At 48.6% G+C, this 24,101-nt stretch overlaps 1 protein-coding gene across 2 annotated transcripts in view; it reads left to right on the top strand.

Moving 5' to 3' along the window:
- The first annotated feature begins 5,824 nt into the window (after window positions 1–5,824).
- Window positions 5,825–24,101, top strand: part of SYT12 (synaptotagmin 12) — a 63,168-nt gene continuing 44,891 nt past the window's right edge. Inside the window, exons 1-3 of one of the 2 annotated variants that reach the window (XM_039535687.1) lie at window positions 5,825–5,886; window positions 20,188–20,255; window positions 22,304–22,497. In XM_039535687.1, coding sequence (XP_039391621.1) covers window positions 20,222–20,255; window positions 22,304–22,497 — 228 coding nt within the window. In that variant the 5' untranslated portion in view covers window positions 5,825–5,886; window positions 20,188–20,221. Of the gene's footprint in view, window positions 5,887–5,992; window positions 6,187–20,187; window positions 20,256–22,303; window positions 22,498–24,101 lie in introns of those variants that run through there. The other variant, XM_039535686.1, reaches the window with a different exon arrangement.

Raw genomic sequence — 24,101 nt, 5'->3', positions numbered from 1 at the left:
TTGCACTGAGTGTGTGCCTGGCATGTGTGTGTCACCCCGTGAGCACATAGTGGGGCAGCATTAAAGCTTCTCCAGCACTCCTTTGAGGTGACTCGCGTTTTGGGGAGAACACAGTAAAAATGTTCATTTCCTTTCCCTTTGATGTGAGGGAAATTAAATGGTTTTTGTTTGAATCTGCTCAAAATGATCTTTTGATTGATTCTGTTGAAAAACAGGAAAACGCTGCAAGGAAAAATTCAAATGAAATGCAGCATTTTGTGTCACTTGGAGATATTGGTGGGAAATGATTCCCACACTTCAACCAGCCCCTAATGAAACTGACAGCAGAGTGAGAGGGGCTTATTTCAGCTGAACTTAAACTTGTTTCTAATCATAAGAGAGTAAGAATGGCCATAGTGGGTCAGAACTATGCTGCATCTAGCTCAGTGTCCTGTCTCTGACAGTGGCCACTGCTAGAGGCCTCAGAGGGAATGAACAGAACCAGGCAACTTCAAGTGATCCAGCCCCTGTCCTCCAGGCCCAGCTTCCTGCAGTTGAATCAGCTTAAGCTAAGTTGACAGTAGCTGGATTTGTAGCTGTTTAAGAGGATCCATGCAGCCTTTTGCACTGCTTTAACTAAAGCCATTTTAAATCACACCATTAGTGAAACGAGCACAACTCTGAGTATGGACCAGCCCTGCATTAAATGATCAAAGAAGTAAAGCTACTGTGCTGTCAGCAACAGGTGAGAGAGGGGATGATGGGAACTGGCGGGTGGCTCAGGGTGTTACCACTACCCACCCAGCAAGAGCTGAGGGTGAGCAGCATGGCTGGAGTAATAATAATAATATCTCGTTCTTGTATAGCACTGGTCATCAAAAGATCTCATAGCGCTTGACGTTTTCCAGATGGGAAAACAGGTACAGAGCAGTGACTTACCCAAGGTCACCCAGCAGCAAAGTATGGAATAGAATCTGGGTCTTCTACGGCGCCGTCTAGGGCTCTGTCCCCAAGGCTACACTGCCTCGTAGCTGATCAGGGAGTACTAAGGGAGAGATGGGGAGCCAAAGGGAAAAGCTGTGGGGTAGCGGTTGGTGACAGAGCAGCAGAGCTGAGGGAATCAGAAGAAGCTACTGGGGACAAGAGGCAGATGGGAGCTAGATGGGCAAGGGGAGTCTATGGGTGAGCAGTGAGAGTTGGTGCCAAGCTGGCTGGCTGTGAGAGGAGCTCAGAGAGGGTGCTCAATGGCTAGCAGCAGCTGAATGCTGCACAGGCACTAGTGTTTGCACATGTGTGAGGCACCCAAAGAGTCGTGCCCTTCAGCTTGCCAATTCCAGACCCATTCTGCTCTGGAGAGGATTTGAAAATGCTGCCAAGGTGAGAGTTTGCAGGCTATTTCCATGGAGCTCTTGTGCCTGGAGGAACATTGCTCTGAAACGTAATGATTTCTTCTGTGCTGGGAGAGGCTGTATCCTCTATCGGCCCAAGATTAGATCCAGTGCCAGAAGCACTTGCACAGGGGCGGTGCAGAGAGTGCTGCCTCTGCAATTAGATGATCATTTGCTTTCATTTCCTTGGGATGTTTTACGAGGAATCAGTAGGAGAGATGACGCTTCTCATCCTGGGCAGTTTGATTAGTCAGGAAAATAGAAGCCAAATTCCAAGAGCTGGAGGAAGCTGGGCATGGAAGGGGATTAGACACAGCTGTGATAGATTTGCCATCACAGTGTCACTGCAAGTCTGTAGTGTATGAATACTAGTGGCAGCGATACTCTGCACGACACACAGTCCTGGCATAAGCAGCATAAGACACATACAGGCAGGAGACCTCTCTGTATTCTTTGATCTCTGCATTTAGCAAGATACTTGCACTTTTCATGTGCCTGGGTCTAATGGCCATGCTCAAGTTCTAGAGGCCAGTAGTGGCCAAAAGCCACTTTTATTACAGTGGGCAAACCTGAACATTGTCATTTTCTGGGGTTTGGGTCCTTAACGTGGCAACCTTTCATCTTCCCATCAAGTAGCTTTTTAATGGAATTTCCTGGTTTAAAAAAAAAAAAAACAGGAAACATGAATTCCATAATCCTAAAGTATTGGTCCAGAGCCCCCCTGAATGCTCTGTGCCACACAGGCTGGGCTGAGAGTACTGGAAGAGCTGCTGAGGCTACGAGCTACATTGCAAGACTCCCATTGATTCCAGTGGGGTTTGGATTAGACCCTAGGTCCACCCTTTCACCCAGTTACTCACCATGCATGAACTATGATTTTCAGACCCTCATGGCCTGAGTGGAACCGGATCAATATTGGCTGGAACACACATACTCTTCCCCTCGCTGAAGGCTGTTTTCCTGACTTTCTCTGTGGCCTTGGGTGAGTTGCTTAAGTTTTCTGTACCTCAGTTTTTCCTTCTGCTAACCAGGACTATTGATAATAAAGTGCTGCATTGTGCCTCTGGGTTAGCTCCACGCCAAGCCAGAATCTTGGATATATAGAGCTTAAGAGCCTTTGTTCTAATGATGGTGTTTGTTTCCCCACATACTTTATCCAAGTCAGAAATCATTTCAGTGCAGGTTTAAGACTCTGAGTAAACTTTACAGGCCTTCCTTTTCAGCAAGAAAACATATAATTGGGTGAAATAATGGGCTTCGTGCAAGCAAGGGGGTGGAAGGCTTGGGAACGTACTTCTTTATATGTTTTCAGTAGCAATGGGGCAGAGCAGCAGTTTGGACCCAGATCTAGGAGGAGGGATGGTCCAGCCACTAATTTAGGATTTGGGAGTCCTGGATTCAAGTCCCTGCTTTGCCACAGATGTCCTGGGTGACCTTCTGTGAGTCACTACAAAAAATGTGGAAGCTAGTTAAATGGAAATTAAAAGAAAGAGTCACAAGGGTAAAATGCCTGCAAGTGACATGGAAACTATTTAAAACCACCATAAAAGAGGCTCAAACTATATATCGATATATAGTTTGAGCCTCTCTCTCTATATATATATCCCAAATAGAAGGGGAAAAAGGACCAAAAATGCCACCATGGCTAAACAGCAGATTAAAAGAGGCACTTAGAGGCAAAAAGGCATCCTTTAAAAATTGGAAGTCAAATCCTGCTCAGGAAAATAGAAAGGAGCATGAACTCTGGCAAGTCAAATGCAAAAGGATAAAAAAGGCCAAAAAAGAATTTGAAGAGCAGCTAGCAAAAGACACACAAGCTAACAGCAATTTTTTAAAGTACAGCAGAGGCAGGAAGCCTTCCAAAAAAAAATCACTGGGGTCACTGGATGATCAGGATGCTAAAGGAGCACTCAAGGAAGACAAGGCTGTTACAGAGAAGCTCAATGAATTCTTTGCATTGGTCTTCACTGCAGAGGATGTGAGGGCGATTCCCTACTTGAGTCATTATTTTTATGTGATAAATCTGAAGAACTGTCCCAGACTGTGGTGTCAGGAGAGGAGGTTTTGGAACAAATTGATAAATTAAACAGTAATAAGACACCAGGACCAGATGGCATTCACCCCCGAGTTCTGAAGGAATTCAAATATGAAACTGCAGAACTACCAACTGTGGTATGTGACCTAGGGCTTAAATCAGCCTCTGTACCAGATGACTGGAGTGTAGCTAATATAACACAGATTTTTTTAAAAAAGGCCCCAGAGGCGATCCTGGCAATTACAGGCTCGTAAACCTAACTTCAGTACCACTGGGTGAACTGATGGAAACTAGAGTAAAGAACTGATTTATCAGACACACAGATGAACGTGATATGTTGAGGAAGAGTCAACATAGAGTGGGGAGGGATTATTTCCCTTTACAAAAGCCATTAGAATTCTTTGAGGGGGGTCAACAAGCATGTGGACCATTTTGTATGTATACTTGAGATTATGTTTTCCACTCTTCATTACTTCACACCTACCATGATGAAATTGACAAGGTCCCATACCAAAGGCTCTTAAGCAAAGTAAGCAGTCATGGGATAAGAGGGAAGATTCTCTCACATCAATAATTGGTTAAAAGGTAGGAAACAAAGGATAGGAATAAACGGTCAGTTTTCACAGTGGAAAAAAATAAATAGTGGGGTCCACCAAGGCTCTGTACTGGGACCAGTTCTGTTCAACATATTCATAAATGATCTGGAAAAAGGGGTAATCAGTGAGGTGGCAAAATTTGCAGACAATAGAAAACTACTCAAGATAGTTAAGTCCAAAGCTGACTGTGAAGAGTTACGAAAGGATCTCACTAAACTGGGTGACTGGACAATAATATGGCAGATGAAATTTTATCTTGGTAAATGTGAAGTAATGAACACTGGAAAACATAATCCCAAGTTATACATACCAAATGATGAGGTCTAAATTAGCTGTTGCCACTCAAGAAAGATCTGAGTCATTGTGGATAGTTCTCTGAAAACATCTGCTTAATGTGCAGCAGCAGTCAGAAAAGCTAACTGAACATTAGGAACCATTAGGAGTGGGATAGATAACACAGACAATACCCTAACGCCACTCTATAAATCCATGCTAAGCCCACACGTTGAATAGTACATGCAGTGCTGGTCACCCCCATTTCAAAAATATATATTAGAATTGGAAAGGGTATCCAGAAGGGCAACCAAAATGATTAGGGGTATAGAACAACTTCCCTATGAGGTGAGGCAAAAACTACTTGGACTGCTCAGCTTAGAAAAGAGATGACCAAAAGGGGATATAATAGAGGTCTATAAAATAATGAGTGGTGATTTAAAACAAATAAGGAAATATTATTACCCCTTCACCTAACACAAGAATGAGGGGTCACCCAATTAAATGAATATGGAGCAGGTTTAAAACAAAGATAAGGAAGTACTTCTTCACACAATGCATAGTCAACCCGTGGAACTTTTTGCCAGGGGATATTATGAAGGCCAAAAGTCTAACTGGAGTCAACAAAGAATTAGATACATTCACAGAGGATAGGTCTGTCGGTGGCTATTAGCCAAGATGGTCAGAGATGCAACCCCATCCTCTGGGTGTCCCTAAATCTCTGACTGACAAAGCTGGCCGTGGACAACAGGGAATGGATTCTGTTCTCTTCATTCCCGCTGAAGCATCTGGCACTGGCCTCTGTTTGAAGACAGGATATAGGGCTAGATGGAGGATTGGTCTGACCCAGCCCGGCTGTTCTTATGTTTTGTATTTTGACTTTATATTCCACAGATGGTGGCAATGGCTAGAGGGCTTTGCCTGAGTAACAGTGTCCAGCCATTAGAGAGAGGCTGGAGAGTAACTGAGCCTGGGCAATAGAGCTCCCCCGGGGCTAGGCTAGGGGGTCTAACTCGGCACACCTCACTAGTGACTGAAAGCCGTTCTGCTCCCCAGCCTGTACCACAGAGCTGCACCCTGGTGTTGAAGGGCTCAACCCAGTTCCTAGTCAGTGTCTCCAGAGTGCAAAGACCCAGCAGCATCAGTTGGTGCCTGAGCAGTGAGTATTGCAGCTGAAAAAGGCCAACCCTTGAGTAAGCCAAGCCATGGAGGCTGAACTATCTTGTTGCCCCAGGGGTGACTCCCCCAGGGTAAGGGGAGCTGCGCTGGGGTGGGCAGCATGGGAGCTAAGCCTGCATTGGGTCACACCTGTTCTGTGACTTAAGAATCCTTCATCTTCCAGGGCTGCCTGCCCAGCTTGCGGTTCACATGTGGATTTATAAGGGTGAAGGAGCCATGCCCAGCCTCCCTGAGCTAGGGCCATGCCCAGGTCAGCTCCTGCCCCACACGGCTTTGCAAAAGCGCCAGAGCAGGTGCTTTAACGCCCAGCCCCGCATGGAGTTTGGGGGATACACGTGGACGCAGCCAGGATGCCCCAGCACAGCACTGCTCTCCCCAGGCCGGAGGGGGTGACTGCAGGGAAGGCGCCTGAGGCTCGCGCTGCCTCCCCTCCCCTGTGAGCCGGGATCCCGCGGGGGTGGGACCCTGCAGGCCGGGAGCGGGCGGGGAGGAGCGCGGGGCTGGCACCGCCACACACGGGGAGCGGCGCCGAGGCTCAGCAGCGCGGCGCGCGTGTGTGGCCGGAGCGGGGGGCGCGCCGAGCTCCCGGACGAACGTAGCCCGCTCCGCTGGCAGGGGCGGCGCAGGATGCCGCGGGGCTGGCGGCTGCCCAGGCCGCGGGGGGTGGCTCCGTGAGGCGCCCGAGCCCAGCTGCGGAGTTTGCAGGCGGCCCGCGCTGCACCAGAGTCCGGCCGAGGTAAGCGGCGGATGCGAGCAGCGCTGCACGCGGGGTTTGCTGGCCCAGCCGGTGCCCGCGTCCCGGCTCTGGCTGGGGGGCTTGGCCGGGGCCCTCCCCGGGACGCCTCGTGCAGGGAGGCGAGCGGGGCGTTGTGGAGCCCCCAAGCGCCCGCGGGCGAGTAGCCGCGGACGGTGCAAGGAGCTGCCCAGGGCGGCTGCGGCTGGAGGGCAGCTCCCGGGGACTGGGCGTGCATCGATGGGCCGGTGCGGCGCCCGCCCGCCCGCTCGCTCCGGTGGGTGCACCGCGCCGAGGCAGGTGCACCGCGCCGAGGCAGGTGCAGTCCCTTGCCCAGCAGCTACTGGCTGCCCCGGGGTGTGTGTGGGGGGGCAGCTTTCCCTGCAGTCCCAGGGCCCCGCATGACTAGCCAGAGCCCCCGCTCCCCCCGGCGGTTCAGCCTCCTGCGAAGTTTCAGCTCCGGCCCGGGGCCCAGGGAGGCATTTTGGCCAGGTTGCCCCACGGCCACGCGGGGGCTCCCCTCCCAGTTGCCCACCCCCAGCGCGGATCGGGGTGTGTGTGGCGGGGCTCGGGGACGGGGCTGCAGGGGCGGTGTGTCAGTGCACCCCCGAGGTAGCGGGTTGCTGGGACGCTGGATCTCTGGTGGGGAGGAGGAGCAGTGCTCGCTCCAGCGAGGCGCTCCCTGGTTGAACGCGATCAGGGGTTTAGATACTTGCCTTCATAGTTGCCCTGGCTAGAACTTCTTCCCGGGGCAGAGCCGGACTGAGTGCTCCAGTTTCCTGTGTGAACCCCCACCACCACCACCACCACCACCACCAAAAGGGGTCCACAGTGCGAAGGCTAGGGATAGCTCAGTGGTTTGAGCATTGGCCTACCAAACCCAGGGTTGTGAGTTCAATCCTTAAGGGGCCATTTAGGGAATGGGGGTAAAAATCTGTTTGGTCCTGCTTTGAGCAGGGGGGTGGACTAGATGACCTCCTGAGATCCCTTCCAACCATGATATTCTATGATTCTACAAAATGCTGAATGGCCAGTGAATTACCACATCTCTGTGTGGGAATCCAGGGCTGCACTGGGTGCTGTAGAAATGCTGCTAGGAGAGAGGATTTTCTTCCCTCTGTTCAGAAACACTGAATATCTTCAGGGTGGTTCCTTAGCTGGGGGGAGTTGGGGACAAAGGTGGCTTCACACCACATTTATCCCCCTCCTCTGGGGCTGGCTGGGGGCAGGTTCAGTCTGTCACAGTTTAGAGTAGCCTTTGAGGCTGCAGTAAATTGCCTCTGGCTACAATGACCCTCAAGGGGCTGGTCCATCAGCTGGGGTAGCCACAAAGGAGGTGGAGATAAATCAGATCTACACTGCCCAGGAGGTCAGGTAAACAAACTTCATGCCTCCTGTAAGCTGCCAGAGCCTCATGAAGGGGCTGGATCAGGGCTGAAATTTGGCCCTCTGAATGTGCTGTGTTTCAATGTGTTCTAAATTAAAGGGGTTTTGGTATGTAACTAACACATGCTGCTAGAACTGTGCAGGCTGGGTCTTGCACGCAGATGCACAGAGGTCACATTATCTCCCTTTTACTGCCCCATCAACCTGCAGAAGTTGGGAAAAATGCAGATCCATTTTTCAGAGACTTTCTAATGAAAGAGGCCAGACTGCACCGTGATGGCATGTGACTGGCTTGGAATCTCTTGGGAATGGCTGCAAGCTCAGAAATTCCCGGAGGAGGGCTGGCTGCTCCTTTGTAAGAATTTCAGTCCTTGTGCACCTGTGAACCTCTTGAACCTGATTGGCTCTTGTCTCTCAGGGTTCCATTTTTAAAGGAGGGAAAATCCTAACCCTCCCCAGATAAATTATTCCACAGCTTCTCCTGTTAACTCCTCCACACTGCTCTCCCAGACACTGCTGCATTTAACTTCCTTGGTGGGATGCAAACACACCCAGAGGGCAAGTCCTGCTTTGCACGCATGGAACCCTAGGCACTGTGCAAGAGGGAACACTTGAAACTGCCATCTTGTTTCCATGCATGTTGGATGCAGATTTTGGTGTGAACCACTAAGGAAAACATGGGGGTAGGTTCTAGTGACAGGTGTTTGCCCTAGGGAATTTGGGCAAGAAAACGCTATTTTGGCAGTGGGAAATATCCCCTCATTGCTCAGAGTAGGGCTAGTGAACTGGTTAACAGCTGGACTATCCTCAGGGGGTGCTTGCCTGTGCACTTCCAACCAGTGCTTAGTTTGTGCCAGGGCTTGCCAGGGCTCAGCCCCAGCCCTTCTGGGTTTCCACGTCACTTATGAAAGTAAAAAAAATTGCTTGAGGCCCGGCACCTCTTTCATTATAAAGTAAGCACTGCTTCCGGCCACCAGTTTGATGCTTAGTGTCAAGGAGGGATAGCTGTGACATGAACCCTCCTCCAGGTCGCTCTCCCTTCACAAAGCCCTTCCAGACTTGGGCACTTGCCGTTCATCTATTCTGCCTCCTCCTCTTCCTCCTTCCGAATGCACATCTGCCACGTTCACTAGTTTCAGCTGCCCCAGGCACCGGGGAAGTTTCACCCCACGTGTGGGCAGGTGGTTTCTGCTGGGGGGCAGGGCACCTTTAATCTGCAGCTGGGGCTTTGAACCCAGCCCACGGAGGCAATTGAAGTGGTGTGTCCCCCACCATCCTGGCTTCAGTGGCCCCCACCCAATTCACATTGTGAGCACTTTGTATAGCAAACTCTCTACAGCTGGGGCCTCGTGTGAGACTCAAGGCCTGTCTTATGCTACCATAAGCCAACCAGAAAATCTAATGCAGGCTTTTTGCTCCCCCCAGCCTGGCTTCGATTTCCTAGTTGATCCTGCGGTGAAACCATAGTGCTGAGTTCCAGACAGAATTTGCTGTGTGGAAATGGGGCTGTGACTGCATTGCAGGGAGGGGAGCTGAGCTGGGAAGGAGAAACTCAAAGGGCTGAACTCGTATCAAAGAGGAAGACAGAGGAAGAAGTGACTTCAGCAGCTGTCCAGAGGGAATTCCTGTTGTGTAAGGGGGTGGTTGCCTAGTGGTTATGGCTGGAGACTAGGATGTTAGGTTACCTGGCTCTGACACTGATCCACTGTGACTTGGGCAAGTCACTTGACTGGTGTGTGCCTCAGTTTCCCCATAAGTGAAATGGGGATAGTGCTGGGCCAGGCTGCAGGAAGGCCTCCTCAAGGAATCATGTGGAAAGTACTTTCAGGAAAGTGGTACACAAATATAGGGGACAGCCATGAAATACTTGCTAGTTTGGAGACACCCCCTTATGGGGAAGTCCTCCTTTAGCCAATTCTGCTGCTTTCATTTGCTCTCTTGTCTTTTAACAGCAATTGAGGTATGGGATGAAATAGAGAGGGGAGAGCTGGTGAAAGCAGGACTGTGCTACAGGGAGAGCACCTGTATCTAGAACATCATGCGAAGATCTGGAGTGTGGATCGCAGTCAGTGGCACTGGCTGCGGGGGGTGAGCTGGGCAGCTGCTGGGACTATGAACGCAAGGCTGGGGTAGTGTTTGGGAGTCAAATGGCCTGCCCAGAATAAGAGGATGAGGGTGGGCAATGGGGGGAGCATGTGGTTTTATGGAGGGAGATGGAGGGAAGGGATGAGATGAAGTTATTGCTGATCTGTATCTGTGGCCCATTGCAGGACCCTATAAGGAGAGTGGATAGACAAGTGGTCCCCTCCCCCTCAGGCAGGCAGAACCCCCTTTACTGGGGTGAAGGGACATACAGGTGAGAGTCTGGTTGCTTCCGGGTACCCCTTGCCTCTCAGAGGGAGAGGAGGGGTGTGCTGTGGGGGAGCACTGCTCAGCCAGTCCAGGGAGCTGAATGAGGTGGGAGCTCCCCTCTGCTTTTATCAGCTGTATATTCAAGTCCCGTGGGTCCTCAAATCTGGGCTGTACATCTCCTGAGAAGAGGCTGTCTCATGAGATTCCTTCCAGTCAAGGAGCAGCCTTGGCTGTGGCATCTCAGCCCTTCAGGCTCTGCCTGTAGCCTGAGAGCTTGCTGGTGTGTGGGACTGAACCAGCATTTTTGAAAGTGGGATGTCCCTCAGGAAAGCTGCCATTCCTCTGGTGGCTGAAGTTTCAGGTGGGACCTGAACGTCCCTGAATCAGCCAACCCCCGGCTCAGTGCCACCTGTCCTCTGGACTCCATAGGTGAGTTATTGCCTCTTGCATGCCAGGCAGTGAGGATGCCAGGTATTTCCGGAGATTTAGTAACATCACGGTTTGAGCTCTTTGGCACAGGGACACACTCTCGCTCTGTGTTTGTACAGCACAACGGGGATATAATTTTAATACTAACAATCACTCTAAAGAAAATTGGTATCTCAGCTGCCTTTCTGGCCGTCCTGTGCTACTAAGGCAGTAATGTAATAGACTGTACAACACTTTCCAGAGCAACACGGAAAAGAGACCTCTCGCTGGGAGTTCTTACCACTCAGTGTCCTTATCCAGTAGGTGTTTGGCTATTCCCGAGAGCGCACTGGAACAGTGCTGCCCTGACAGGTGGATCTCCGTGACTCGCTCTGACGGAATGACTTGGTGTGATACACCCAGAATGGCCGTGGTTTGCTGAGTTGAAATCCATACCTGGGGCACAATGGGGGCACTATTCTGTTGCTCTGAAAGGCAGGGATTTGGGGTATGTGTTGTTCCAGGCAAAGTTGCCTGCAAGTAGTCCTGTTTCTTTGAAAATTTGTGAGTGAATTCAGTCAGTGCATGTGAAAGGAATGGCAAAGTAGCACTGGGCATGGGGTGCACCACCCAACTCTGTCAATGCACTTCTGTCCTGACTTACGGTCCCCTTGCTAGTCCAGCCCATGGTGTCTCCCCCTGCCCTGTTGCTGCATCTCGCTTCTGGCCTGTGACTCTCCCTCCTGTTTCATTCCAAGGCTCTGTAACAATGCCATGTTCTCACAGAGGTCGTTGTCATCAGCTGGGCTAGAATCTAGACCCTCCTTCTCCAAAAGCCCAGGCCCCCACCACCTCAGCTAATGGAGAATCCCAGTTAGGAAGAGAAATATTAAGGCTGATACAGTCTTCATTGGCTGCAGCCCCTAGAGGGTAGCAGAAGTACCAGAGCTGGCTGGAACTTGGTAGTTTTGACTCACAAGGGGTTGTGGAAGCTGGATTGATTAGGTTACATTTGCACGGGTTCCCACCCTGGGTTCAGGTTCAAAACCAATATGCCACTGAGGTTTGCCTGGTTTTGTTCAGAAGGTTCTGATCAAGCAGACTGGGTCAAGTTGGACATTCTCTGCTGCGGGAGCGAAAGCTGTCAATGGTGCCAAAGCAGAGTCGCCCTGTGAGGCCTCTGACAATTAGGGTGACCAGACAGCAAATGTGAAAAATCAGAACAGAGGGTGGGGGGTAATAGGAGCCTATATAAGAAAAACACCCCAAAATTGGGACTATCCCTATAAAATCAGGACATCTGGTCACCCTACTGACAATGGGCCTTTCCAGCAGCAAGTGCTCCGAGGGGAAGGATTCTGAAGTGGGCTGTCCTTTCGTAATTTCTTCTCCAGCTCTCAATTTCCTTCAGTGCTGCTGTTACACTGCATCTCAGACTGGCCTGATCTAATCACTTTCGTGCTATTTTAGTCCAGGAGCCATCCCCATTAAATTTGAAATCAATAGGAAGCTCCAATCAATTGAGAACTAAAAGGCCAGCGCATTGACTACCATTGAATTGTCCATTGCCTAGCCACTCATCCACATGCTGAAACTCCTGCCTCTTTCCCTCTCAATTATCTTGGAAATCATTGTGGGTATGTCCTAGCACAATGATCATTCAGGGGACAAATACACCACTGCCATGTAACAACCAAGTACACTTCCCAGTAAGCTAGTGCTGACCTGTCCTGCTGTGCTCTGTGGATTTCTTTCCTTGGTCAAATGTTGTATATACACACACAGTTCAAATACACCCACAGTTCTTAGGGTGAACTGAAAATCATCATAGCTCCATTGACTTGATTTACAGCAGTTGAGAATCTGGACCTCTCTTCCCAGAGCCTTTATTAGGCGTTTGTACCACACTTAAATAATAACCATGGTTTCTGCACGTCAAAAACAGGCCTGTCCGTATTGAACAGTCAGTAGGCATCGATTGTAGATTCCTTTCTGGATGAAAATCTCATAGAGCCTATTATTTATTTACACCATGCACTGGGTATGTGGAGTAGCAGGAAATCTCAGTGTACTCATGGACAAGGTTCAGTTACTTCTTAAAGGGGTAAACACAGGTGGGGATCAGCTCATTCATGGCTGCCAGTTTCTTTCTGTCCTGAGCACAACGGAGCAGGATTGGTCAGGGAATTCTCCACCTGCCTGCACATGCTGGGAGTCAATACCTGCTGGGGAAATCAGAGGAGTGACCCTAGATTTACATCCCTATAAGTGAGGGCAGGATGGCCCCTTGTATTTAAAGAATCCCTCAGCAGACTGGAACAAGTAGCACACACAGCCCTGGTTTCCAATACCCTGCCACTGGCTTTCACCTCGCTGCTTGTGTACTCAGCTACCCGGGTGTCAGTAGAAGCTCCCTCCTCTGTGGAGGCTTTCCTGTTCTGCTGTGATTCACTCTGTGCCATGGATTTCCTTCGCACAATTCTCTGCCACCGAAGCCCTGCCGAGGTCACAAACACTAGATGAATGCACGACTGAATGAATCAGGGAGCAGCAGAAAAGGCGAGAGCTTTGTGTGTAAATGTTCCCATAAAGGCACAAGTTAACCAGCCGCTGGGGCTCAGGCCGATATCTCCCCCCATTGCCAGGCACAGGGAGGGGGTTTCTGCACCCCTGGTGACAGGATAATGAACTGGGGGGCCGTTATTTTAGTCCAGTCTGGCAGTTTCCTGCATTCTGTGTCTGTCTGTGGTATTTATTGGGTGCCCATCACTAGTATCTAAGTACTTCACAATGTTTAATGTATTTATCCTCACAACATGCCTGTGCCGTTATCCCTATTGTACAGGTGGGGAAACTGAGGAAAAGCAATAAAGTGATTTGCCTAAGACTGCAGAGAGAACCTATGGCAAAGTGGGGACTACAGTGCAGAAGGGCCAGGTTCTTAGCCACATGCTCAGGCCACGGGAGCACAGTGCTTGGTTGTGTCAGGGGGACGACGACTGGAAAAAGGTTTAGTAATTGGGAGGTAGATGCAGAGGACTGTTTTGGGGGGGTCTGTGGGCAAGGTGGCAGGTAGGGTGGTAGGTGAGTTGGTGGGATTGATATGTGGGGTAGGGGATGGAATGAATGTTCAGTGAGGGCTCAGTACACAGAATCTTAGCTTGTGGGGCAGGGGTATCTTTCCCTCCTGTGTTTGTACAGTGCCTAGCACAGTGGGGTCCTAGTCTGTGATTGGCTTCTTGGTGCTACCACAATACAAGTAATAAGAAGACAATATCCCTGCCCAATGTATTAGAGTTTAAACCCCTTCTCATGGGGGGACAGCGCTGAGGGTAAAACGATTCACAGGAAGCTGGTCTGGTCAAAGTGGATTGGTGGGGGCTGTGCTCTCCATTCCCGAGGGGACATTTAACTGCCCCTTAGTGCCAGGATGTCTCCCAGGGGGCTGTTTTCCTCCTCCTGCAAATCACAAACTATTTATTTCTCCGTTGCAAGTGGAATGTGATTTCCCTGGCTCCGCTCTCCATGCCTGTCGCTGCTCCCCAGTCTACAGCTGCTCATAAAGAAAACTAACAAGGATCCGGCTGCAACCGCCTTGTCTTCATTAGATTGTCATCAACCTCCGCTGGCTCTGCCGGCACTTTATTGAAACTGCTGGTGACACATACTGTCAGGATGAAATGATGGGGCTGGTTGAGAGGGATGGAAAGATTTAACGATAACTCCTTCCCCACCAGCAAAGCCACCAGGGAGGTCTCGCACCAGAGCACCCAGCCCCAAAGGAAAGCAGGAATTCACACTCAGCTCTGAGAGCCCCAGCGCGGAGAGTCAAATCCGGGGGGTTGGATCTGTAGCTGCAGTGAATCAATGGAGCTGAAGTTGATGGAGCTATTTACACTAGCTGGAGGGTTTGGTCCTTAAATCTCCAGGCTGTTCTGTAAGGACAATCCTGTATTCACTGCAGGGCATGGATAAGTAGCTGGCCCCGTAGGCTCCTCTCCTCCATAATCCCTGGGCTCAAAGGATGGGGTTTGAAGGGGAGAGCTGGAAAGCCACAAAGTGACTCAGTGAAGTGCTCCAGGGAAAGGGGCTTAATTAATACAAAATGCTCAAGTTCCCCAGAATTCCACCCCCCGCCCCAGCCTCTTTTGCCCATGCATTGAAATCCAGCGTTTATGCTGCCAGGACCATACAAAATAATCCAGTTCCTACATGAAACCCCAAAGGGAATCTGTCTTTCTCTCTCTGGAGCTGTATTTGAAACCTGCTGGACTTCTAGCCTTAGGCTTACAGCTGGTTGGGTGAGAATTTCAGTGAAAAAGTTTGAAAGAGAGGAAACACTTCGGGGTTGTTGTTTTTTTTCCCAAAAATGTTGCAGGAATTTCCAAGTTTTTTGATGAAAATTTTCACTGAGAACTCTGATTTTTTCCTTTAAAAACATGGAAAAATTTTGAGGAACACAAACATCAGTTTAGGAAAAAAGACCCCCCACCCCAAAAAAAAGGCGTAGTGGAAAATGTTCCACCCGTGCTATGTGTGGCATTAAAATGTTCCCTCTGAATTTTAGCTAAGGGCTGTACTAAGCAGAACAGTATGCCAGCATCCTAGCCTTACGCTGTGCTCCATTCCCAGGAGACTGGGTTTCAAATCAGGTCGCGGGTGAAATGAGTTTAGCGCAGTCTCACCTAAGTCTCTAGCGCATGTCTGTCCACTGCGCACAGATCAGCCTGCTCTGCCCAGGAAAGCAGAGGGCCAGGTTCTACTGGATGAGCTCCGGGGTTGGGGGTTGGAACAGTGCTACCAGTCTTTCACATTCAGCTGTAGGACAGCCAGACTTGCCTCACTCCCATTGCTCTTTAGCACCTGTGATTCAGTTGCAATGTAAACCTTTTAACAACCAGCCACGGTTATAGGATAGGGGTGGAAAAGACACTGCCTCATCTTGAGTTTTACTGGAGGGAATCTCTTACCTTGGCAGCTTGCTGTTGTAGTGCCACTCGGTGAGTTGGAAGCTGATTGCAAAACTGAAATGTTAATTGGAAAGAGGAGCCTGGTGTTTATCCTGCTAGCATGTTTTATTTGTCAGAGACTCATTCCATGGGGTTTTGTTGAATTTCTGTCTTTCCAGTTGGGTGTGCAGGTGTAACCCACACACCTCTTGGGTGTGGTGTTCTGTCCCATCTAGTATCACCGAGACCACATAGAAGAGAGAGAGAGATTAATGAGTTTGCTCTACAGTCTTAGCTAACAGGCAGTTGGCTTTTAGCTCATGCAGTAGAGGCTCATGCAGTAAGCTTCAGAGGTCCCCAGTTCAATCCCACCCACCAACAACCGGGGTTTGTTGGCATTACGCAGACAGCCTAGGGAGAGGCTTCCAGACAGCAGCCCCAGCAGTAGCAATGATTGATTTTGAGACAGATGTGGTCTCTCTTAGTCTGAGCACAGCACTGGAAGCCACAAATTCCTGAATTCTACTCCCCTTCTGACACTGACTTTCTCTGACTTTGGGCAAATCAGTTACCCTTCTCCCTGCTGCAGATTTACCCTTCATAAAATGGGGATTACAATACTTCGCTAAATCCCCATTTTACAGATGGGAAAACTGAGGCAGAGTAATTTTCCCACGCCTCCAGAAGGAGTCGGTGTCAGTCTTGGTTACTACACGGGCACATTGTACTGTGTGTCAAGTGCTATGTGAGGGCAAAGTTTGACTGCTGCTTATCCCATGAATCCAAGGTGTGTAGCATTATGACTTGGCACTGGTAGCCGGGAGATTTTATTTCTTCTTAATGAGTGCAGCTCAAGTGACAGCAGGTTTTTTCCCAGCTCTTCGTGTATGTGTTTTCTTCGAGAGCTGCACGTTTTTCAGAGTAGCTTTGCAGTTTACAGCCCACCTATAGACACGGTCCTCTGGGGATGCCAGACAAGTTTTTACTTTAACCCTGGTGCAACTGGAGATTAAATTCCATCCACTTGCTATTCTAGTGGTGTTTCCTAGCACTGACATCTCTGTGCTTGGAAGAGTTTAATGTGCGTATGTGACTCCGTGAAGCCCCCACCAGCCCAGCTGTAGAAGGATGAGTATGCAAAGCATCCTGGGACGTGGGTAGTGTCTCACAGGCTAATCATTTTGTGAATTTTCCTTGTTGTCTAGTTTAATCTTTTCTGATGCAGTGAGACAAATAACACAACAGGACACCAGTGCTGGAAGCCACAAGCCTTTCCTGAGCACCGTAGCTGAACACTGGCAATGGAAAGAATCTACTTGAGCAACCAAGCACCCATGTAAAATAACGATTAACTAGCAACCCCAATGCAAGAGGGACTTTACTCTGCTAAGTAGAATGGCATTGAGCAATGCCAGAGTAAACATACCAGGCCAAACCCACCCCTCCTAGCTATCTCAGGAGCCCACAGCCTGCCCTGAGGAGGGTCATGGAGTTGGCGTTCTTAAGCAGAGGTTTTAAGGAAATGTTCTCCCTGCATATAAACTTAAAAAAAAAGTTTGGGGCTTTGTCTGTTGGCATCTTCTAATGATCTGCAATAGGCCTTGTACTGTGAGTGTGTTGACAAGGGTCTTTTTGCAAGGCTGTGATGGATAAAGCACCTTAAAAATATATGGCCTAGCAAAGATTCTACCTAAATGTAGTAGAGTCTATGAATTTAGAGTGCACCCAGCAAATTAGCCAGGCACCATGTGGGAAAATTCCTCCAGGCCACAGAGGTAATAAACAGCCCCTGCTGCAAGAATCTATTGACGGGGTCTGGCAGAATCGATACGTTGGAGTGATTTAGGAAAAATGCTGATCCCCCTATTGAATTGGCAAGCTTTCTACTCTCCAAAACAGCCATCTAGACTTAGCAAGGAGCCAAACAATGGTGAAATATGAGATGCAGTGAGAGAGGAAGCTGAACAGTGCAACAGCCATGTATGCTTAAAAACGGAGTGAAAAAGGGGTGGGGTGTGTGTGAAAAGGCTGGGGAAATAAGCCCCCTATGGGCTCTGACCTGGAGGAGTCCATCCAAAGAGAGATTTAAAAGGACTAGGGGGTAGGACTCACTTCACCAGCTGGGTTCAACAAGTCCAAACAATTGCGGTTTCTTCACATGGTGAAAACAGCCCAGTGGCTGTTTGTTAGTAGAACTACAGTGGCGCTCAGAGGCCCCAGAGAGCAAAGCCTCACTGTGTTAGGTGCGGTACATGCAGTTAGGAAGAGAGAGCCCCTGCACCGAAGAGCTTACAAACTGAATAGACACAGGCAAAGGAAGTATTATTATCCCCATGTTACAGACGAGGAACTGAGTCCCAGAGATTGTTACTTGTCTGACGACACCAAGGGAGTCGGCAGGAGGGCTGGGCTCCTGAGTCCCAGTCCAGTGACTTAAGCACAAGTCCCTCCTTCCTGAGTGTCTGTGGAAGAGCGATCTAAATTTTAGGCCTCCTGACAGGTGGAGAACCGTGACAAGCACACCTAGCGCCCGCAGACAGAATGTACCCGTCACCTTTCCATCAGCCAGAGAGCTGGGAAAAGTGGGGAAGATGATGGAGCGTGGAGATCCCCTGTGAAAGGCAGCAGAGCCATTGCCCTCTCTGAGGACATACCGAGGCCAAATCCTAGAGAAATGGGCCAGATCCTGCCGAAACATCCATCAGCTGGAAGGGGGCCATAATTCTTCCTCCACACGGAAAGGAGACCTCAGCACTGACTGATAAATCAGAGTCCGGCTGGCAGTTTATAGTGCAGTAGTTTAGCAAGGTACCGAGCAATCAATGAACTCTGTTGTTGGACTTTGACCAAGACACGAGGCAGGTTTTGATTAAGACTTTCCCTAGGAGACCACCTGCATGTCGTGCAGCGCTGCAGGAGGGGAAGGTCTGGAATGTCCCTTGGAATTTCCCACCAGGCTAAAACCCATGCTAAGGGTTGGAAGCCATGTGCTCATGAAGTTTCCAACTCATTCCTAGCTACCTTGGGTATTGATATGGCTCCTATTATGGTAGTACCCAAGAAATGTTGTACCTTTAAGGTATTTGTCCTCACAACACTAGCTCCAGGTGCTTGGAGCCATGCAGGGACTGAGCACCAGATGGGTGGGGAGAGATGTACTAGGCAGAGACTCTGCCCCCACTATGCATTAGCCAGTGGAGTTGACTGGGCATGGAGGGAGGGGTAATGCTGCACCTCATAAAGGAATGACCCAAATGACTCTTCCTAGTGAAACGGGAGCCTTGGGAGGAAGTGTCTCTCTTTATGGCCAGATGCCCCTGGTGCTCCCCTGGGGTGGTGCCTACCCTTTGGCCCTTACAATGGGCTGCAGCAAATAGCACTGTGTGCAGACCTCAGTGAGGGTCAGCTGGAGGAGGGGAATATAGCCTGGTGGTCTGACTAAGAAGGCCTGTTATTCCCGAGATCTGTGGGGCTGTCTGGAGTTGCATGCATACGACTGGAGAGGTAATAGGGGTAAAATAGGAGCTGTGAGGGGCTCTGGATGGTACTAGCCCTATATAAATCATCAGAAGCGGTTGAAAAAAAGGTGAGTATATTTCATAGGAAAATATTGAAAGAAATCATTTTTTAATTTCATTTAAATTGTTTAATAATAAATTTTTTTTGGGGGGGGGAACCCAGCTTCTCTGTTTATTCCTTTTTTTCCCTGTCCTCTCCATGCTTCCCCCCCACCCCAATGGTGAAAAGGGGGAAATTATTGTTGGGGGGAAGGGAAGGAGAGGAGTCAAAGTGGGATTTTTTTTCTCCCCACCAAAACAAAAGCTTGCAACTATTTTAATTGAAAAGAAGAAATTGTCGACCAAAATTACATTTTGTTATAGTTGGGGGAAAAAAAGTTTTTCATAGAAAAAAAAACACCTTTTTTTTTGCGGGAGTGGGGAGGGGCGTGGAAGTGGGTGAGGTCTATAAATAGTTACAGGCATATTCCCCCATATCTAGTGTGCATCACTTACAATGTCAAGTGCAAACCAGCGCTCTCCAGATGGTCCAGAACAGCATCCAGGCCCTCTCTGGGCTGCATGACAGAAAGTCAAACCCAGCAACAGCCACAGCTGCAATTGAGCAGGCTCTGAGTAAAGAGCCACAGTGCCCAGCCCCTCTCTCTGCTAGTGCTAGTGCTCTATCTCCCCCTTCCTGCATTAAAGAGAAATCGAGGTCTGGGGCTGGAGCTCCCTAACATGTAGGTTTCATATACAGAGTTTTGGTTTAGTCCAGTGTTCAGACTGAGGTCTGGGTTTGGATTCCAACCACCCAGAAAGATTTGGGGTGGCTGACTCCAGGATTTGGTTTGAGCCCATCCCTACGTTGGTCACCTATAGAATGCCATGTGCCCCTGAAATCAGGAAGCCAATCCCTGTGTTGCAGGGATCAGCCCTGTGTCTGGTAAAGCCCTTTGCATGCTGGACATCTGAAGAAAGTGCCAGCCAGCTGAGCTGTGAAACTGACAATAGGCTGGGGCAGATACCTCTGCCACCAGGTCTGTCAGGGGCTGACACTCTCAGGTAGGAATCCAGTGTCGCCCTCCTTCTCCACACAGTCTTTGAACCAGCACCGCACATGCAGCATAGCAGGCCAGGGAGAGTCTGTGTGGCTGAGGAGAGGGAGAAATGGACAACCTTTTTTTGCTAAACCTTCCAAGCACATCTCCCTGATGCTCACCAAGACTCTTCCCTGTGCATGCCCTGTGGCAGAAGCCCTGGTTTTTCACTGTGATCATCTGGTCATCTGTCACAGGGCAGAATTTAGATCCAGTGACTGACATTGCAAATGTTCTTGTGTGAGAGATCAAATACCTCTCTCTGCTCTGTGTGCTTCTCCTCTCCTGATTATTTTTGTTTGTACATTTCAGGCAGTCTCTCTAGCTGAGAGTAGAAGAACTGGACATGGACAGTAATATAGCTGAATACCGCATCAGTGGTGAGTACCTCTAAACAAGCACTAGGGGACATTGGGGTTGATTTGAGCTGTAATTCTCCCAGGTGGAGAACAGAGAATAGCTGCCTTTCTGGGTGTCAGATGAGACTGGTACAGTGACCAGTTCTGAGAGCTCCGCGTGGAAGTACTCTTAACACAATGTATACACCTCTAGAACTCACTTTTGCAGGGCATCGCTTTTGCAGGCTACTAAATTGGAAACCTTTGTAAAATGGGATCATTTCCCCCCCCAAAAAAACATTAAAACGAAGTTAAGGCTGTAGGTGCGTACCAGTGGTTTGGAATGTTAGTTTTAATAAACCCTCCAATGTGTAGTAAGCCAAGAATTGGAGAATTAAGGGTTTACTCCTGTCATGTCCACACAACAGAGGGGTGTTGAGAATAATTCATTGATACTTTGAAGTGCTCTAAGTATGGGGGCCATATACAGAATAAAACTTGCAATACTTCTTAGATTGTAGTTGGGGCATGGACTGTCTTTGTTCTGTGTCTGTACAGTACCTATCACAATGGCATCTTGGTCCAGGATTAGGGTTCCCAAGTGCCACACAAGAAATAAGAAATCATGATACACCTACTAGGATAAAAATCAAAAAGGCACTCCCTCTTCATCGAATCCATCTATCGATCCATCTATTTTTGTATTGCAGTAGAATCTAGGCACCCCGGACTGGGATCAGGATCTCATTGAGCTTGGGACTGTACAAGCAGAACAAAAAGATGGTCCCTGGGCTGTCCCAAAGAGTTTACAATCTAAGTACAAATGAAGAGACAAAGGGAAGTAGAAGATAATGATGAGATGGTACTGGTCAGCGTGAAGAGGAGTGACCACAGCATACCTCCTGCTTCACAGCCCAAGCAGATCACCAGCCATGATCAGGAAAAACTCCCCTTCTCTCCCCACTCTATCACAATTAGATCTATTTTATAGATATTATGGCTTCCTCTGACACATCCCTCACCGACCATTGTCAGAGACGAGGCGTGGATGTAGGTTCTGCTCAAATATGATATTCACACAAAGTCTTGGTTGTATATTTTTTAGACTGTTCAAGAGATGATGTCAGTGGACCAGAATGTTGTCATAAGAAAAGGGTCTACTATTAGAGAAAAGGCCAGCCTTCTATTTTCACTGCTGGAGGCACAGATCTCATGGTGGCATTGCATGTTGTTGCATGTTGAATGATGGATGTAGATTTAATCATTTTATGTGATGGATGCTGGCACAATGCAGCAACAATTGTGAATGTACCTGCAAATTCCTGCATTCTCTTAGGTTGACAGTGAAGAATGCAGATTTTTCTCTGTATAGCCAGATAAGCATAGGAAGCTTTCTCCCAAATTCATTTGGCATCACTAACTCATTGGGAACTGGCCTTATAGAAAGGACAATGTATTTCATACACCCAGAGTGTATGTTCTGTACAATTTATATACACATAAAATCATCTATTGAGGTAAATTGTCATAGTTCCATTGACTTTGATGGAGCTCTGACACTTTATATTAGCTGAGGATCTGGCTTACTTTGTGTATAGGCGTGGGGGCTGAAATATATGAAAGCGACCACACACAAATTAGTTCATAAGCAAGTGAAACGATGATTGCGATTTGCATTACAGCTCTTTGATGGGAAACAATTACACAGGAGCTGCCATTTTATAGGAGCAGATGAATGATCCATCTGGTCTGGTGTCCTGTTTCTGACAGTGGCCAATTCCTCATGCTTCAGAAGAAGACTGAGCTGAGTCCCCCTTTTTCCCCATAGTTTGGGGATGGGCATTCCTTCCTGGCCCTACCTGGTAATCAGTCTATGCTCTGAAGCATGAGGATTGAGAGCCCTTGGCTAGTGTAACTTCAGATACCCTTGTGATTCATTTAACGATGATACCTAATCCTCTTTATGAGTTTATCTGCCACACATTAGTTCTCATCCTCATCACTGAGAGATTGGTTTAAGCTCTGAAGCATGAAGTTTAATATCTCTGCCCCTGGGCCCCACTCCTGACAATAATTCTTCTCTCTTCTAGTCATAAGGAGTCCGCACGGGTGGGAAATAGGCATCTATGTAACTGGCGCACTTGTTCTGCTGGGAATAGCTGCACTAAACCTCTGGAAACTATGGAAGTCTGGGAATTATCCAACTCCGTCTCCATTTCCCAACTACAACTACCGATACCTGGAACAAAAGTACGGGACTACGTATTCGGACATCAAACACAAGGTAAAAGTCCTTCCTGTTCAGTGCGACCAGGTCACTAAACATTTCCACCAGCCATCAAGCTCTTATAAAGACAGATCAATATGGAGAAGGTAACCAGCTCAAACCTTTGATTTCCTCAGCAAGGTCTCAAACAGAGGAAGAAACATCAAGCATTATTTTGGGGGTAATTTAAATTTCAGGAATACATGTTTTGGGGAAAAACAAATGATCACAAGCCTGGCTAAATATATTGGGCCAGATCCTCTGCTGGTATAAGTTGGCATGTCTCCACTCACTTCAGCCGTGGATCTGGCCCATTGGGTCTGAAGTCTAGCATTCTATTGTTACCAGCAGCCAGGAGGCAGAGGTGGACTTTGATCTTCGCTGCATGTCAGTAGGACATCAGCCTTCTGAAGAACATACTGACATGGTTGCACAGTCCCATCCTGGTCACCAGCAGTCTTTGGTATTGTTTTCCATAGACAAAGAGAGAGCATGTGCTTTGGGTCTGCCTCCTACTTTGGAGTTTACTTAGCTCATGATGCAACTGTTGCCTCGTAAACAGGGAGTGTCCTCAGGTTATGGAAATAGAAGCTCGGTCGGACAAGCTGCTGTCAGGAGGATGGGGGAATTCACAAAAGAGACTCTAAATCCACCAGAGTAGCTATTAACACCAACAAAGAAAGGAAAAATCAAGCGGGATGGGGAGTTAAAGACTGGAAGCCACAGTTCTAGTCACCTTATTACAAAGAGGACACTGTAGAAATGGAAGAGGCACAAGGGAGCTGAGAGCAAACAGAATGATACAGGGGCTTTAACTTAGGCCTTGATCCAAAGGTCACTGAAGTCAAGGAGCGTCTGTCCCTCAACTTGTATGAGCTTTGGATCAGGCCCTTAAGTGAGAGAAGAAACAGAAGGCACTAGACATGGGGTAAAGAGTCCTGTGGCACCTTATAGACTAACAGACGTATTGGAGCATGAGCTTTCGTGGGTGCATCCGACGAAGTGGGTATTCACCCAGGGCCACGAAAGCTCATGCTCCAATACGTCTGTTAGTCTATAAGGTGCCACAGGACTCTTTGCTGCTTTTACAGATCCAGACTAACATGGCTACCCCTCTGATATTAGACATGGGGTGTTTGTAAACTAAAGGAGAAGATATGCATAGGCAGAAACAAACAAGGGCACGAAAAGGCAAGAGAAATGACAGGATTGTCCAATGGCATAGTACAAGAAGACGTGGAGCTGATCTAGCTCCACTGAAATAAATGGAAAGATGCCCACTGACTTCAATGGGAGTTGGATCAGGGCCTCTGAGTTAAACAGGAGTTCTTCAGAACATGGAACTCCAGCCCCAGTGAAGTCAATAGAAAACAGCATAAACCACAGCAGAAAAAATGCAAGAAGGAAATTAGGAAGGCGATGAAGAAATTTGAAGAGCTAATAGCCATAGATAAAAAAACAAATCACACAATGTTCTTTACATCTATTAGAAGCAGGAAACCTGCAAGAGAATTGGTGGGATGGCTGGACCACAAGGGGGATACAATGAACAGTTACATGGCAGAGCAACAAAATGATTGCTTTGCATCAGCCTTTCATACAGACAGGATTGGGAAGGTACT

Source organism: Mauremys reevesii, linkage group 4 (genome assembly GCF_016161935.1).
Source record: "Mauremys reevesii isolate NIE-2019 linkage group 4, ASM1616193v1, whole genome shotgun sequence".
In the NCBI taxonomy this organism is placed as follows: Eukaryota; Metazoa; Chordata; order Testudines; family Geoemydidae; genus Mauremys; species Mauremys reevesii.
The sequence above is the reverse complement of the archived record's forward strand: the minus strand, read 5'-3'. Positions and strand labels throughout refer to the sequence as shown.